Source organism: Carcharhinus amblyrhynchos, chromosome 10, assembly GCF_965287045.1.
Source record: "Carcharhinus amblyrhynchos chromosome 10, sCarAmb.v2.hapA, whole genome shotgun sequence".
Classification (NCBI taxonomy): domain Eukaryota; kingdom Metazoa; phylum Chordata; class Chondrichthyes; order Carcharhiniformes; family Carcharhinidae; genus Carcharhinus; species Carcharhinus amblyrhynchos.
The window spans coordinates 79047275-79065457 of NC_137333.1; the positions used below are offsets into that span (position 1 = coordinate 79047275).

At 43.4% G+C, this 18183-nt stretch overlaps 2 protein-coding genes across 2 annotated transcripts in view; one reads left to right on the top strand and one right to left on the bottom strand.

Moving 5' to 3' along the window:
* Nucleotides 1–4523: 4523 nt before the first annotated feature.
* Nucleotides 4524–8308, bottom strand: LOC145349411 (zygote arrest protein 2.L-like). Its single transcript, XM_080197938.1, has 4 exons — nt 7637–8308; nt 6875–6967; nt 5103–5177; nt 4524–4705 (listed from the first exon to the last, which is right to left on the bottom strand). The coding sequence occupies exons 1-4, from the start codon at nt 8306–8308 to the stop codon at nt 4562–4564; spliced, it is 984 nt and encodes a 327-aa protein (XP_080054064.1). The 3' UTR covers nt 4524–4561.
* Nucleotides 8309–16557: 8249 nt separating this feature from the next.
* The window catches only part of brca2 (BRCA2 DNA repair associated), a 103181-nt gene continuing 101555 nt past the window's right edge, over nt 16558–18183 (top strand). Inside the window, exon 1 of the mRNA XM_080197444.1 lies at nt 16558–16643. The gene's annotated coding sequence lies outside the window, so the exon portion shown is untranslated. The remainder of the gene's footprint in view (nt 16644–18183) is intronic.

Genomic DNA, 18183 nt, shown 5'->3' on the forward strand with positions numbered 1-18183 from the left:
ACTTCAACAGGCAGAGAATTCCAGATATTCACCACCCTTTGAGTGAAGAAGTTCCTCCTCAACTCCGTTCTAAACCGCCCCCCCTTTATCTTGAGGCTGTGCCCCCTAGTCCTACTGTCTTTTTTGAGCGGGAAGAGTCTCTCCACCTCTATCCTATCCATCCCATTCATCATCTTATACGTCTCAATGAGATCTCCCCTCATTCTTCTAAACTCTAACGAGTACAAGCCTAGTTTATTCAGCCTCTCCTCATAGCTCAACCCCCTCAACTCCGGTATCAGCCTAGTAAACCTCCTCTGCGCTCCCTCCAAGGCCAAAATATCCTTGTGCAGGTGCGGCGCCCAAAACTGCACACAGTACTCCAGCTGCGGCCTCACCAATGCCCTATACAGCTGCAGCAAGACCTCCCTACTTTTATATTCAATCCCCCTCGCTATGAAGGCCAGCATCCCATTCGCCTTCCTGACCACCTGCTGCACCTGCAGGCTGGGTTTTTGTGACTCATGCACAAGGACCCCGAGGTCCCTCTGCACCGTCGCCTGCTGCAGTTTTTCGCCACGTAAGTAATAGTCCTTCCTACCATTCTTCCTACCAAAGTGGACCACCTCACACTTGCCAACATTAAATTCCATTTGCCATTTCCTGGCCCATTCGCCCAGCCTATCCAGATCCTTCTGCAGACTCTCCACACCCTCCGCACAATTTGCCTTTCCCCCAATCTTGGTGTCATCAGCAAATTTCGACACCCTACACTCGGTTCCCTCCTCCAGATCATCTATATAAATGGTAAATAGCTGAGGCCCCAGCACCGACCCCTGGGGCACCCCACTAGTCACCAACCGCCAATCCGAATAGCACCCATTGACCCCCACTCTCTGCCTCCTATTTGACAATATATTGAAGATTGTTATTGGAACAAGATTTTTGTTCCAGTGGCAGGATGGGGTGTTGCAAGTATCAGTTTGAGTCTCAACCATTTACAATCTATATCAAATGATCAGATGAGAGGACCAAATATAAACTGCTGTGGTAGAAAGTAAGCTCTGCAGAGAATAAAAAGAGGATGCAAAGGGATTGTGCAGGTGCAGTAATTGGGCAGGATGACTGACAGATTATAATGTGGGGAGCACTACCCTCTTAGTATGAAGAATGGGCAAATCAGAACAGAACACAAAGAACAAAAACAGCCCGGGAAACAGGCCCTTCGGCCCAATGAGCCTGCGCCGCCATCTTAACACCACCAGCCCTCCCCACCCATGACCCTTATCTAATGTTTTATGGCCATCCACATTGAGGGAAAACTAATTTAGGGACAATTTATTACTGCCAGTCAGCCTAATAGCACATCTTTGGGGTGTGGGAGGAAACCTGAGCACCTGGAGAAAACCCACACAAGCACAGGGAGAATGTGCAAACTCCCACAGACACTGGCCCAAATCCATGTGTCTGCACAGCAATCAGTGATAGTCACTGAGCTGTTGTCTTGCCCAGTATCTGGTCCAGTTTAAGCACACACTAACATGAAGCACTAGGCCAATCTCAAACAACCAAGAGCAGCCCAAGTACAACCCATCCTGCATATGCCCCTTGTTGGACACAAGGTGGATTGACTTAAAACCTGTGAATGAAGAGAAAAAAACATTATTGTACCATATCCATTTACCTTACCAGGGACGCCCCAATGCTAATGACCCTTATTTAAAACAATCTCCTATATCCACCCATCTCCAACCCACTCATGTGCCTAAGTTACTCTTAAACAACTCTAGCATGCTTGCATCCACCACCTTACTTGGTAGAGCATTCCATACCCCCACTACCCTCTGTGAAAAACCTCCCTCTAATATCTGTGTTATACCTCCCCCCCTCACCTTAAACCCCTTGTACTGTGTGTCTCTATCATAGAGTAAACAGAGGCAAGCTATTTCCTATCTATACCCTTCATAATCTTATATACCTCTATTAGATCCCCCCTCAGTCACCATCTTTCAAGGGAAAATAGCCCCAAATTATTCAAGCTTTCCTCATACCCCAGTCCTTCCATACCAGGCAACATCCTGGTAAACCTCCTCTGCACTCTCCAGAGTCTCCACGTCCTTCCAGTAGTAAGGTGACCAGAACTGGACGCAGTACTCTAAATGCAGCCTAACTAATGTTCTGTACAACTGCAACATTAGACGTCAGCTCTTATATTCTATACCCCTTCCTATAAAGGCTAACATACCATAGGCTTTCTTCACCACACTTGCCATTTGCACTGCCACCTTCAAAGACTTGTACACTTGCACCCCCAGCTCTCACTGCAATTCTATACTCCTTAGAGAGTTACCCTTTATCATATAACTCCCCCCTACATTATTCTGGCCAAAATGCATCACCTCACATTTATCTGGATTAAACTCCATTTGCCATGTATCTGCCCAATATACCAGCCTATCAATATCCTGTTGTATTGCCAGACACTGCCCACCAATCCAGCCATCTTGGGGTCATCAGCAAATTTGCTGATCACACCACCTACTCCCTCTTTCAAATCATTTATATACACACACTACAAAGAGAAGCAGTCCCAGTACTGAGCCCTGCAGCACACCACTAGTGACAGACCTCCAGCTAGAAAAGACCCTTCCACTACTACTGACTCTTCTTTGCAAGCCAGTTCTCTACCCATTTAGATACCTGGCCACATATCCCATGAGCTTTAATCTTCTCTACCAACCTACCATGAGGGACTTCGTCAAATGCCTTACTGAAATCCAGATAGATGGCATCAACGGCTCGTCCTTCGACTGTTTTTGTTACCTCCTCAAAAAATTCTACCAGATTTGTAAGGCAAGACTCCCCCTTTACAAAGCTATGCTGCATATCCTTAATCAGATTGCAATGCTCTAAGTGCTCATACATCCTATCCCTAAGAATCCTCTCCAACTTGCCTACCACTGACATTAAACTCACCAGCCTATAGTTACCCAGGTTATCCCTCCTACCCTTTTTAAACAACAGTACCACGTTCGCTATCCTCCAGTCCTCTGGGACCTCACTTGTGTCCAAAGAGGAGACAAAAATTTGCATCAGAGGCCCAGCAATCTCACCTCGCCTCCCTAAGCCACCTAGGATAAATGCCATGGGGCCCTGGAGATTTGGCAGTTTGAATGCTACCTAAAAGCCCAAACACTTCCCTTGTAAGAGATAGATCTTTCAATTGGTCTACCGCTCCCTCGATGACTGTACCAGACATCAAGCCTCTCTCCTTCGTGAATACCAACGCAAAGTATTCACTCAGGATCTCCCCCATTCCCTCAGCCTCTAAGCACAATTCCCCTCATCTGTCCCTGAGAGGACTGATTTTACCCCTACCACCCTTTTGCTAAGATAGGAGTAAAACACCTTTGGATTCTCCTTAATCCTACCTGCCAAAGCCATCTCATGCCCCCTTTTTGCTCTCCTAACTCCCCTTTTGAGATCCCTCCTACTCTGTATTCCTCCAACGCTCTCTCTCTATTCCCAGCTGCTTAGATCTGACATACACCTCTCATTTCTTCCTAACCAGGTCTTCTATATTTCTAGTAATCCACAGCTCTCTAATCCTACCTTTCCCATCCTTCCTCCTAACTGGCACATGCCTTTCCTGCACCCATTGCAGTTTTCCCTTGAAAGACTCCCACATGCCTAATGTGGTCTTGCCTTCCAACAGCCTATCCCAGTCTGTATCAAAGAACACAAAAAAAAAATCCCTAAGCTCCTGCCTAATCCAGCTGTATTTAGCCTTTCCCCAATTTAGCACCCTCCCCGTAGGACAGCACTCATCTTTTTCCATACGTATCCTAAAGTAGACAGTTGTGGTCACTATTAGCCACATGTTCACCTACCACAACCACCTGACCTGGCTTATTACCCAGAACTAAATCCAGTATAGCCCCCTCTCTAGTCAGGCTATCTACATACTGCTGCAAGGACCCTTCCAATACACATCTTATGAATTCCTCCCCATCCACAAGTCAGTTAATGGTACCAGAGCAGCTTTGGGTCCTTGTATACAAGTTCAACATGTACAGGGAGAAATTAAGGCAAATTCACCTTAGTGTTTTGGCAAGACCACATCAGGAGTCCAGTCTCCTTAGTGGTTCAAAGTTCTTAGATGCGGAGATTGTTGCAAGAAAAGTGGAGTAGTAGGATGGGCTATATTCTCTGGCATTTGGTAGAATGAGGAGTGATCTCATTTGAACAAAGACGTTGAGGAGGAATATGCTCACCTGGATTAGACATGTGTTCCTTAATTAGATCCCCATTTCAGATATATCAACTTCATTCCATTTGTACACATCTCCTGCAAGAGCTGCCACTGACTTGTTACAGAACCCATGACAAAGTGCCAGCTTATTTGGATCACAAAAACCAGTACTGTCTCCACAACCCCATTTAAATGCTCAAACATTACAAAGTTTAAGTGCTTTAATAATTTAATTCACATTTCAATTACATAATTATGCTACATCAATACAAAAGATCCATTATCCATGCCAGGTCAGTAGCTTTAGTACCACACAAGAATGTTAATAATTCAGACAATATACTTGAAACTATATGTATTGTCACAAGATAATCTCTTGCCTCGGCAACGACCACACAATTCCTGGCGGTGTGGTCTCTTTGGGTCAATATGTCGCTTCTTCTGAATGCAAGTGCAGCGGGTTTTGAAGCAAGTCTACATTTAGAAACAAGGTATTATGATTAAATACAACTTCATGAAGATTTGCAATGCCTCATCTCGTTCTAGATAAAATTCCTACAGCATCAACTAACTAGTATTTCAATATGGACACAGTTCATTTCACCCCAATTGAAGCTTTAATGTTGTGATACTAATCTCATGTAGGGATTCTTTCCTCAGATGTATAGGTGCCAATTTCATCCAAAGCAATATGGTTACTTCAGGCAGTCTATTCAAGTGTTATGGAATTTGGTAACTAATCTGCTCAATAAATTTGATTGGCATTAGCTCAATGTAGCACAACAGTCAAAATGAATTCTTAGCCATGCTTAAAAAAATTAGACTTCAAGTGGCAAACTATACTACAGCCCAGATTAATGAATGATCTTACCTGGCACAGAATAGCTTCCACCCTGTAAGGATTGTATCCCTTATCACACTTGCGACAAAACTGCTTGAAGTAGACCTGAAAAAAGTTAAGAATGCTTAACAACTTGAGATGTTTATTCCTCCATCTCCCACTGAATGCCAGGATTGGGTCAGAATTCTACAGCAGTTAATAAGGACTTGTGCATGTCAGGGTTTCATACTCTGAAAGTCACAGCAGCTTAAATATTTACTATTTAAGATTTAATTTTTACAAGATTGCAACATGAAAGTGAGCCCCAATCAAAGCACTATTCAGTAGTGCTTTTCACCCATCAGATTTCTTTGGACATGTGTAACCTATTCAAGAGTCCACTATTACAAGATATGGAGCAGAAGTAGAAGACTATTTGACCACTGCACCATTCAATTAGTGATTGATCAGATACAATAATCCTCAAATCCACATTCCCACCTGATCCCCATAACCAATTAAAATCTGTTTATCTCAGCCTTGAACATATTTAATGACTGCTCTCTGCAGTAAAGAATTCCAGATTCACTACAGAAGAAATTCCTCACCCAAGTTAAATGGGCAACCCCTTTGCAATTATGCCCTCTGGTCCAACACAAGGGGGAACTACCTCAGCATCCACTTGTCAAGCCATTTGAGAATCCTACATGTCTCAAAAAGATCACCTCTCAAACTCCAGCAAGTAGAGGCCCAAGCTTCTCAACCTCAAAAATCTGATACAGTTTTGCTGCCTTGAAGATGCTGCCAATCACTGCTTTGGATTTCAGCTTTCCCAAAGGGGAACTTCATCCATTGGAGATCATTTCTCATGTCCAGCTATTGGCTACTTACTCTCCTCAAATAAGGAAATGAAAACCATTATCCTTCACACAAAAAAAATCACCAAAATAAAATTTGATTTTCTAATGCCCTGCATGTATAACCTCAACATGTATCTAACTTCCCTTGTAAGAAGTATAATTCTATTAGTGTTCTTAATTACTGCTATACTTGCATACCAGCCTTTTGCAATCTTCCTGTTTATTCTTCTCAAATAGAAGATCTAATTCTCCCCAAAGATTTCTCATGCACCCCATTTTATTCCTACTAAAATCACAAGAACAAAATATTTTTAAGCAGTATTCTAGCCTCTCAATCTTACTTGGTTTGAAATGAAATATCTTGTCAACATTTAGTATGCTGACTTACAGGCTTACCTTATGCAATTGGCAAGGTCAATTTTCACTCATCCTGGCTTCAGAAATGAAGAATCGGAAACCTATCCTTTTCTGGATTTTAAAAATGGGTGAGGTGATAAAGGCTCAAGGAATTGTTTCCAGAAGAGGCCATCTTAAAACATGACTTTCCTCCAAATATCTTGAGCAAGGTGTGTCACCAAAAGGTTAGTGGCAGACTAGCACTTAACCTCTCACCCAAAGGATTGATGCTGGCTCAAGTGAAAATATTGACATTTGGGTATCAAGGGATTATGAAGCCAAGGCAAGAGTTTAAAAGTACAGATCACCTATGATCATATTGGCAGAAAAGTGGAATATTCTACCCTTCAAAAAGGTCTTTACAACTGTATTTAAAGTAGAATGCTGATGTGCTTCAAGTCATTTTCAATGTGCTCCACTATTAGAATAATGTGCCCAAAGGTTGACAAAATTATCCTCTCAAAATGAATCACAGTACCTCCTGCTTTAACGTCCCTGCCCCCTCTGTCAGTGTTTAAAGTACATCTCAATGTCCCCACCACATTATCTTCCAGTGCTGAAGTTTACCTTGTTGGTTCCAGAAATACACCAGACATAAGCACTTTCCCATCTGATATTGCAGTCTTTGCAGTGATAATAGCCATACTTCTGTTCCAGAAACTGAAAGGTTAGCAAAATTACAAGTCAGATTTGAGCAATTCGTTGGCCTGAGCCAATATCTTTCTCCCAAAGTCAAAAATTTCAATTGAACACCAAGTTTATTCTAAACAACACGTGCAGGTAAACTAATTTTCAGGTTAGCGCATTAAAGTGACTGAGCATCGAATAAAAATGTTTAGCAAATACGGAGCTTTCATCTACTGTCCCATCCTTGCTTTCTAAAATAATGGTCCAATTCCTTTGGGCTTCAATTGATCCCGACTCTACCACACTTTTCAGACAATGTATTCTGGGTCCTATAGCTTTTTTCACTAGTCATCTCAAATCTATGGCTTGGGTCAATTCTTCACCAATGGGAAGAGTTGTTTGTCCCCCAGCTACTCTGTCCCGACCCCTCATTTGAAGCATTTACTAGTGAATCTCCTCACGCCTTAAAACAAACCCCGACCCCGACTTCCTCGATCTAACTTAGCCTTAAGATCAAGCGCAAGATTAGGTGTAATGTCTGTTCGGACCTGTTCTGTAGGTCCCGCGTTAGGGGACCATGACTCAACAAGATGATTAGGGATTTGTTCCGTCCACTGAGCAAGAATTGAAGCTCCGCATCTTTAGGAGCTGTTACTTTTCTGCATTGCAATCACTTGGTGAGGCTAAACATTGGAGTTTTACCTGAAATCTGAATTTCTGGCTCACTTCGCCTGCCTTGCTGTCTTTATCCTGCTGCTCGGTGTTTCCCTGGCTTTCTTCCTCTGCTGTGTCCGCACTGTTTCTGGCTGGAAGAGGAGCTTCTGCTTTTGGTTCGGGCTGTGGGGCAGAATCGTTCTCCCGGTTTTCCGGGACACACTGTTCCTCGGCTTTCCCGGGCTCCTTGTCCTTTTCCAGCAGGCACCGGTCAAATGCAGGGGAGTAGACGGCGATGGGGCGAGAGAAACGCACAGCCGCTGGAGAAGGCGCCGTGTCTCCAGCGGCCTCTGGCTCCCCGCCGGAATCAGTAGCAGCGCCCGGGGAAGGGGAGCGGCTCCCCGGCGCTGCGCCTTCGTTTGCCGTTCGGCGCTTCTGGCGAGGGAGGGTCCTGGGCCCCAGGGAGCACTGGACAGAAACATCTACCTTGGGGTTTACCTGGATCCCGATCTCTTTGGTATTTGCTTTCCTGAGTCGGGGAGTCAGGTTGGGGTTAACTTGAGAAAGAATAGCTTTCAGCTGCGCTCTCTTGTAGTTGTCCAAATATTCAACAGCTTCCACTGTACCATGCGGGTAGCTTTTCCGACTCCAATTCTGCTGCCTTGCCTTTGAGTTATTGTAAGTATATGTGTTCAGGGGCGCGTAGACAAACCCCTCCATCTCTAAGAATCAGCATATACAGGCCGAACTATAACTGGAAAGATGTATTTTTATGTAGGAACAATTTAGACCCTGTCGATTGGTGTTCATCACTCCGAACCGCTTCAAAGCGCTGTTAAATAGTTAAAAAAATCAAGCCTGTGTTTAATGGATAAACAAGGATGAGGTGATAATTAGGTATCAATCTGTGATCTCGTGGTAGTTAATGAGTTTAATCCAGAGATTTGGGTGCATTGCCTTCTGACTCTGCAAGAGGTCTCGCAACACCAGGTTAAGGTCCGCTAGCTTTCGAGCGCTACTCCTTCATCAGGTGAGTGGGATTTCTGTTCACAAACAGGGCATATAAAGACACAAACTCAGTTTACAAAATAATGGTTGGAATGCAAGTCTTTACAGGTAATCAAGTCTTAAAATTACAGACAATGTGAGTGGAGAGAGGATTAAGCACAGGTTAAGGAGATGTGTATTGTCTCCAACCAGGACAGTCAGTAAGATTTTGCAAGCCCAGGCAAGTCATGGGGGTTACAGATAGTGTGATATGAACCCAAGATCCTGGTTGCGGCCGTCATTGTGTGCGGAACTTGGCTACCAGTCTCTGCTTAGCAAATCTGCATTGTCGTGTGTCATGAAGGCCGCCTTGAAGAGCGCGTATCTGAAGATCAGAGGCTGAATATTCTGACTGTTTCAGGAAGTGGTTGAAGAGGCTAAACTGATGTCTCAACTGCTGTCTCAAATAGAAGTAAAATAACCTGTGGGTTATAAACTACCCCAGGGTACCTGGTGCGGAGGAGGGGGGGGGGGGGCAGGTTGGGAGTGTGACTTCCTTGTGAATCTGCTCCTGGGCCTGGCAAGGCAAGCCATCAATAGGTCCAGGCAACACGTGATCGACAGGGACACCCATCCTGACTGTCTGCCCCTCTATTGCGGTTATATTTGCAGCCAGGTATCCCTGGAGAGGGAGCATGTGGTGTCCACGGGTGCAGTTGATGCCTTCCATGCCCACTGGGCACCACAGTAGCTGGGGTGCATTATAGACCCTTACAATCACATTTTGATTTAATGTTTTAAGTTTCCTTTTGACTTTGGTTTTGTTCGGGCTGTCCCTGCTTTTTGGAGGGGGCTGCCCCTTTTAATTTGTCCCTAAGTTAATTTGACTTTGTTTACTTCTTTGGTGCCTTAAAAGAGCTACCCCAGGCGACTGACATGAATCAGCCATATCTTTGCTGCTTGTGGAATCTTGCTGTGTGTAAATTGACTGCCACACTTTCCAGATTGCAACAGTGGCAACATTTTAAAAGGTATTTCATTGATTGTGAAGAGTTTTTGGGTGCCCTGAAAGACACAACATTACATGACGAAGTACAGAGCTTGGATCTGCTGTTCCCCCTTAGTAAAGAAATAAAAAATTTTCAGATAACAGTTATCATCAGAATAAACATTTTTTTACTGGAAGTGGGGACGGGTGGTAAACTTGGAAGCTGCCTCCTTGTCCTGCCCTTGATCCTGTTTTTTTGAATGTGTCAGCATCAGAGACTAACATCCATATTCTGCCAACATGAGTAGCACTAGCTAAGATGTGACGCTCTCTGAAACCCCCACAATTTGCCTGGGCTTGCAAAATCTCACTCACTGTCCCGTCTGGAGACAATACACATCTCTCTAACTTGTGCTTAACCCTCTCTCCACTCATATTGTCTGTACCTTTAAGACTTGATTACCTGTAAAGACTCGCATTCCAACTATTATTTTGTAATTTGAGTTTGTCTTTATATGCCCTGTTTGTGAACTGAAATCCCACTCACCTGATGAAGGGACAGCGAGTGCTCTGAAAGCTAATGGCTTTTGCTACCAAATAAACCTGTTGGACTGTAACCTGGTGTTATGAGACTTCTTACAACACTAGCTAAGCCAGATGTGGTCTGCTGAGATGGTATCATGATCATTTATGAATATTTACAAATGGAAATAATCGAGAGATAGAGGTCTCAAATACTGGAGCTGTGATTATTTTGTTTGTTGCTTGTTGGATTGTGGGATTGTCCTTGTGGGGGGGGAAATGGATTGTTGATGTGTGTTGGAAACAAATGGATTTTATAGTTTATGCCTGAGGCCATAAGGTATATGTTTCTAGCAACTCTCTCCAGTCCGTTCCATGTTTTACAAAACATGACCAGTCCAGTTTTCTCCCTACTTTGTAGTTCTCTTTTTTTGTTATGATCCCAGCTGATGAAAGAATCCCTACAGTGCAGAAGGGGGCCATTCGGCCCATCAAGTCTGTACTGACCACAATCCCATCGAGGCCCTATCCTCATAACCTCATGAGTTTACCCTAGCTAGTTCCACTGATACTAAGGGGCAATTCAGTATGACCAATCAACCTAACCCACACATCTTTGGACTGTGGGAGGAAACTGGAGCAAACTCATGCAGACACATGTGAGAACATGTGAACTCCACACAGACAGTGACCCAAGCTGGGAATCAAACCCAGGTCTCTGGTGCTGTAATGCAGCAGTGCTAATCACTATGCCACTGTTACTCTTAGACAATCAGGTTCCACAATGGAATCCTGACTCACTAGGCTGTAACTTTTATCTTTTGTTTGGAGATGTGGATGAATAAAGTCACAGGACTGGCAATTAACTTTAAACAAAAGGATAAAACCTTAATTAAATGTGAAAAGATCGACACAATACTGTACTCCTTCACCTCACCCGTATCTTCCACAGATTTTTGAGGACAACACAAATTACAAAATAAATCTTGTACTATAATGTTCACAGTAAGTACAAAGTCCATGTAAACCGACATGCCATCTGTGGTCAGAAACACCACACTCTGAAATCTGGTGGCTGATACCACCCAAGATAACACCTGTGAATTTCTCATCAAATCTCCCCAGATTCATATCACACTGTGAGCCAATGAGCCTCACTGGAATCTGACTTCCACCTGAGTGTTTCCAAACTCCACTCTTGGAAAAACACACCTTGGAATCTTCTCCCAAACAAGACTTCCTCTCAGATGCCCTCACAAAAGATTTATTTCCAGAATTTCAACCTCCTTTCTGGATTGCCAGGTGCATTCAAGCTTCCACACAACCTCTCAGGTAACCAGCCACACCAACAGAACATCACTGCTTCACAGACTGTATCAAGATTATTTAAGATATCTGGCTTCTTGCTAGCCAACTTAATCAGCTCTGTACCTTTAAGCTCTGAATTTTACTGAGAACCTTTCTCTGCCTCTTTCTTTAACTTTAGTGGTTTGTTTAACTTCATTGCTCATATTCCAGTTCCTTGTCCCTTTGGCTTCTCTGTTCAACCCCTGGGGCTTCTAGAACTACCTGTTCATTAGCTTCTGGGACTTGTTTTCTGCCCATTATCCCATTGTCCTGCCTCTGCTGGCAGTGTCTATGAGAGCTGCTTTCTTCTCAGATAACTGAACCACGTGCTTTTTAGTGTGGGTCCCTGGTTGCTAAGCAACAGCCTAATCTTTCTTTAGACCTTGATTGTTTTTACATCATAAATCCTTTAATTACAATGCAGGCACAGTTTGAAATGAAATCTTTGATCAAGGATGTGACACTGGTGTATTCCCCATAGTTCAGCAAGTGCAACCATAAAACATGTCTTTGAATTGCTTCAATCTTATTTATATCTTTTGTCATATAAGGATCCGACTACACACAACTCACACACTCTGGACTGGATGAACACATGTTTGGCAACCTATAACTCTGATATTTTTGTTGCAATTTCTTCTCAGAAATCCAAAAAACTTGTTTGTTTTGTGTGTTACCTACTAAATGTGGAATCCTTATTGGAGATTGTCTTTAAGATGAACTCCCAAGTGTGATTGTGTATCTTTCTACTGGTTGCAGAATTATAGAACTTAAAGTGATCTGCTGGTAGATCCATTTTGTTGCTAATGCACATAAATAATGTATTTTTGGTATTGGGTGCCATCTCTCATTGGTTCTGTCAAATTTGCAATTCCAGAAGATCATTTTGCAGTGCATTAATATAATCTTGAGCTTTCCCCAGTACATAAAGCTGGCAGTTATTTGCTAATAGATGCATCCTTTTTTTTAACTTATTGGGAGGTATGTCAACAAGAGTAAAGATCCAAACACAGCTCCCTGAGGCACTTTGGAGGTGACAATTCCCCATTACACAGCACTCTCTGTCTTCTCTCTGCTAGGAAATGCTAATTTAATAATTCCTCCTTGATTTCACAGCAGTGAAGTTTGAATCAGAGGGTTTCACGAGGAGCTTTTGCAAAGCCATTTGAGAAATCCGGTATTGCCATATGAAGGATTTCATTTCTTTTGAGACTTGAAGCCGGTCATCAGCAATCTGTAAAACTGGTGTTTCCATAGATCATTTTAACCAAAAACTACGTTGACCATGTACCAGGGTCTTATGAACTTCGAGGTCCTTCCTGACATGTGAATGAACAATATGTCCAAGCCACTTGCGAATGATGCTGTTGAGAGATACCAGCCTGTAGTTTTTTGGGCAACTTTTATCCTCTTTTTTGAAATATGCCACATGTTCTTGTCAGTAGCCAGTATGGTTTACTCATAGAATCCCTACAGTGCAGAAGGAAGCCATTCAGCCTATTGTGTCTGTACTGACCACAATCCCACCCAGGCCCTATGCCCGCAACCCTACACATTTACTCTGCTAGTCACCCTAATACTTTGACAAAGTACCACATGGTAGGTTGTTGCATAATCCAGGGTGAGGTATCTAAACGGATACAAAATTTGCTTGATGACAGAAGCCAGAGGGTGGTTGTAGAGAGTTATTTTTCAAACTGGAGGCTGTGACCAGCTGTGTGTCTCAGGGATCAGTGCTGGGCCCACTGTTATTTGTCATTTATATTAATGATTTGGATGAGAATATAGGAGGCACGATTACTAAGTTTGCAGATGACACCAAGTTTGGTGGCAAAGTGGACAGTGAAGACAGTTGTCTAGGATTTCAATGGGAACTTGATCAATTGGGCCAGTGGGCTGATGAACTGGAGTTTAATTTGGATAAATGCGAGGTGATGCATTTCAGCAGATGCAGAACTTATTCAGTTAATGGTAGGGCGTTGGGGGAGAGTTACAGACCAAAGAGATCTAGGGGTACAGGTTCATAGCTCCTTGGAAGTGGGGTCACAAATGGACAGTTTGAAGAAGGCATTCAGCATGCTTGGTTTCATTGGTCAGAACATTGAATACAGGAATTGGAATGTCTTGTTGAAGTTGGACAAGACATTGGTGAGGCCATACATGGAACACTGTGTACAGTTCTGGTCATCCTATTATAGAAAGTTATTAAACTAGAAAGAGTACAGAAAAGATTTACTAGAATGCTACTTGGACTTGATGGTTTGAGTTATAAGGAGTGGCTGGATAGATTGGGACTTTTTTTCTGGAGTGTAGGAGGCTTAGGGGTGATCTTATAGAGTTCTATAGAATAATGAATGACATAGATCATTTAGATAGTCAATATCTTTTCCCAAAGGTAGGGGAGTCTAAAACTAGAGGGCATAGATTTAAAGTGAAAGGGAAGAGACACAAAAAGGTCCAGAGGGGCAATTTTTTCGCAGAGGGTGGTGAGTGTCTAGAACAAGCTGCCAGAGGTAGTAGTAGAGGCGGGTACAATTTTGTCTTTTAAAAAGCATTTATACAGTTACATGGGTAAGATGGCTATTGAGGGATATGGGCCAACACAGGTAATTGGGACTAGCTTGGTGGTTAAAAGGGGCAGCATGGACAAGTTGGGCTGAAGGGCTTGTTTCCGTGCTGTAAACCTCCACAACGTGATTGTAAATAAACTTTAATGATAGAGTGAGATTCAGAGGTCGAGGGACAAATTCTTGTGTGATGAAAAGGGAAGTACCATTTTGTCAGATTATTTTATGCTGAAGCAAAACTGCAGTTGGTGGAAATCAAAACAAAGGCAAAAGATAATCAGCAGGTCCAGCAGCATTGTAGAATAAAGGCAAATATTTCAGGAATATCACAGCTCGGCATGGCTTCTGCTCTGCCCAAGACTGCAAAGAACTACAAAAGATTGTGAATGTAGCCTAATCCATCACAAACAAACCTCCCATCCACTGATTCTATCTACACTTCCTGCTGCCTCAGCAAAGCAAGCAGCATAATTAAGGACCCCATGCAGCCTGGATATTCTCTCTTCCACCTTCTTCTGTTAGGAAAAAGAAACAAAAGCTGTGGTCACTTACCAACCGACTCAAGAACAGCTTCTGCCCAGCTGCTGTCAGAGTTTTGAGTGGATTTACCTTGCATTAAGTTGCTCTTTCTCTACACTCTAGCTATGACTGTAATACTACATTCTGCACTGTCTTATTTCCTTCTATGAACAGTATGTTTTGTTTGTACAGCAGACACGAAACAATACTTTTCACTATGTTAAAACATCTGAATAATAAATCAAATTAAGTTTTAGAAACATTTCCATTTTGGTTTCCTACATTTTGGGCAAAGTTTGTGGGAGGAGCAGGTGGTCAGTCAGGTGTGTGTAGAAAATGAATTCACTTTATTTCAGGGCATGTACATCTGAAGCCACAAAAGCTATGAAAATCACCCCTATCAGACTGGTAGCAATGAAATCCCATTGCAATCTGCAGTTGTTGAATAGTCCAGTTTTTATTTATCAAACAGTTTATAAATACAAACATACATTACACTTTCAAATTACCATCTCACAATAATAAACATCAGATATAACAGTTCCAAGAACAAACATGCCATTTTTAGTACAATAGCCAAAACACAGCAGAGTAACAGTGTGCATTGTGAGTTATCCACAACCAGCTGCCAAGGTTGCAAACAACTCAGTTACAATAAATCAGCAATTGATAATGTAAACAGCTAACACCATCCTTTAACAAATAACTTCCTTACTGTAAGAAAGGGTTCGTTGTAAGTTATCTATAACATTTTAGGGATTTGCCCTCCGTATTTTCCCCTTCCAAGGATTTCACCTCCGGGCTTCTGCTCTAGGAGTACACTTTCTGAAGCTGATCCTCCAGGGGTAGTTGTTACTAGCCCCAGTGTTTTTTGTTTATATCCAATTCAAAGTCTCAGCAACAGTGACATCCCAGATCCAAGCTGACAAGGCAGGCTGGTCACTTCCTGTGTTGGACTTGATCTACATGATCCAAGCCAATTGGAGCAGGCATTGCACCTCCTCCGAGGCTTGATCTCATTTGCATCTCAGCAAACAAGAGGCTTTGATGCTGCTTCAAAAAATTGCTTCAAGTGAAGCCTCAGTGTAATCTCATAACTTCAACCAGCTGCAGGTTGCCAATACCACACAATCTTAGCCAAAAGGCCAAGAAGCGAAGCCCACCTCCTGCAGTGGCAAAAGAAAATTACTGCAGGTGTTGGCATCTGAAAGCTTTGATAAAGAGTCATCTGGACTTGAAATGTCAGCTCTTTTCTCTCCTTACAGATGCTGCCAGACCTACTGAGATTGTTCTAGCTATTTTTTTAAAATCCAATTCAATCAAATCTGATTCAGAGTCCCAACAAGTTGAGACATTCCCAATCCAAGCTGACAAGACAGGGCTCTCACCTCCTGTCTTGGGCTTGATCTACATGATTCAAGCTGATTGACCTCTTTTGAGGTCAAACCAAATAAACACACTCATTAAAACAGGACAAAGTAGAAGGGACAGCCCCCCAAAAGCAGGGGGCTGGGGGGGGGGGCGGAAACAGCCCAAACAAAATCAAAGTATAAAGGAAACTTGAAAACATCAGATCAAAATGTGATTATTAGCAATGATAATGTCCCCCAGCCCCTGCAGTGCCCAACAGGCTAAGGTGATTGGAGGAGGTGAAATGCCAGTCCAAGGTTTGATCTCATTTGGGACCTTAGCCAAAAGGCTGAGATACTGCTTTTAAAAATTGCTTCAAACTAAGCTAAAATGTAACCCAAGGACTTCAACCAAGTACAGCATGTCGACACTACACACTTGATCTTAACCAAAAAGGCGTGAAGTTCTTTTCATTGCTGCCCCAAAATCCCCCACTATCTCTCCCTAATCCCGGCTGCAGGAGCTTTATAAATGGGCGTGACTGCTGACGTCAGAATAGCGCCGCGGGGATTGGCGCAAACGGGGAAAGCGTCTGTTCCGATTGGTCGTTGAGGGGCGGGTTGATGGACCAATGGCCTTTGACGCTGGTCGAGCGCGCGAAGGGGCTGAAGGTTCTGGAAGGGGCAGGCGGACGCTGCAGAGACTGAGGGTCCTCGGTTCGGGAGGAAGATCCGCGGCTTGGAGCGGCCATTCACCTGCTGTCTGGGTGGTTGAAGTGGGTAGAATTCCGCAAGGCGGGTGCCCCCAGCAAGCGGCACATGTCTCGGCCTGTGTGTGTATATCCCTCCCCCCTGCCCCCACAAGTGCCTACCCCTGTCTCGGTATTAAAGTGTCTCCCCCCAGATTCTGAGCCAAACACAACGTTGCGGCCGAACCGGAGGCGCTTTCGGAAATGGTGTGCGGTGGCGAGAAGGCATTGCCGAGCCCAGGCCCCAGGTTCAGGGCCGGCTGCCCGTGCTGTTGGTTAAATTCCGGGGCTGTCCAATAAATCAGAGATTCCCGGGGATTACAGTCCGAGGAGATGCTGTTTAAATGGCAATCATTGTAGGTTGGGTGAGCACCGGGGTGATGGGCAAACAGCACTTGGTATGAGTTAGGATGTTGTTGATTTGATTTATTATTGTCACATGTACAGTAAAAACTAGCGTTTCTTGCCTGCTGTACAAGCAAAGCATGCCATTCATAGAGAAGGAAAGAATAGTGCAGAATGTAGTGTTACAGTCATAGTTAGGATATAAAGATCAACTTAATGCGAAAGTCTTATGGCAGCAGGGAAGAAACTGTTAAGTCGGTTGTTACGTGACCTCAGACTTTTGTATCTTTTTCCCAACAGAAGAAGGTGGAAGAGAGAATGTCCAGGGTGCGTGGGGTCCTTAATTTGGCTGCATTTCTGAGACAGCGGGAAGTGTAAATAGTGTCGATGGGTGGGAGGCTGAATTGCGTGATAGACTGAGCTTTTTTCATGATGTTTGTAGTTTTTTGCAATCTTGGAGCCATACCAAGCTGTGATACAACAAGAAAGGATGCTTTCTTTGGTGAATCTATAAAAGTTGGTGAGAGCAGTAGAGGACACACTGAGTTTCCTTGGCCTCCTGAGAAAGTAGAGGTGTTGTTGAATGTTCTTTAGTGTGGAAGGACCAGAACAGATTGTTGATGATCTGGATCCTAGAAACTGGAAACTCTCAACCATTTCCACTTCATCCCCATTGATGTTGATAGGGGTATGTGCACGACTACATTTTCTGAAGTTGATGACTATTTCTTTTGTTTTGTTGACATTGAGGGAGAGATTATTGTTGTAGCACCAGTTCATCAGATTCTCTATCTGTTTCCTTCTCCGTCTCATCATTGTTTGAGGTCTTACCCACTATGGTGGTATCATCAGCAAACTTGGAAATAGAGTTGGAAGGGATTTTGGCCACACAGCCATAGGTGTATAAGGAATATAGTAAGGAGCTGAGGGCATAGCCTTGGTGGGGCACCAGTGTTGAGGATAATCTTAACAGGATGGGGGAATTGGCCAGAGTGGATTGGAATATCAAATCTCTTTCTGTGCTGCAAGACTTTAATGAAAATATGCACGGTAGATGCCCACTAAATTTGTCAGGTGAAGGTGGGATTTTTCTGTTTTTTTTTAACAATGTGACAATCTAATTACTGCTGAACAACCTTGCTGGGGTTGCAACATGGCTTTTACAATTGTGGAGTTGAATTCCTTTAGCTTTTAATTATTGAAGACTTTTTAAAAAGTAAAT

Excerpts from the sequence above, each read along its gene's own strand:
- LOC145349411 (XM_080197938.1), bottom strand. The coding sequence starts at position 8,308 with ATGGAGGGGTTTGTCTACGCGCCCCTGAACACATATACTTACAATAAC. Across the intron at positions 6,968-7,636 it reads GCCAGAAATTCAGATTTCAG|TTTCTGGAACAGAAGTATGG; the intron begins GTAAAACTCCAA and ends CTAACCTTTCAG. Across the intron at positions 5,178-6,874 it reads GTATTTCTGGAACCAACAAG|GTCTACTTCAAGCAGTTTTG; the intron begins GTAAACTTCAGC and ends AACTTTTTTCAG.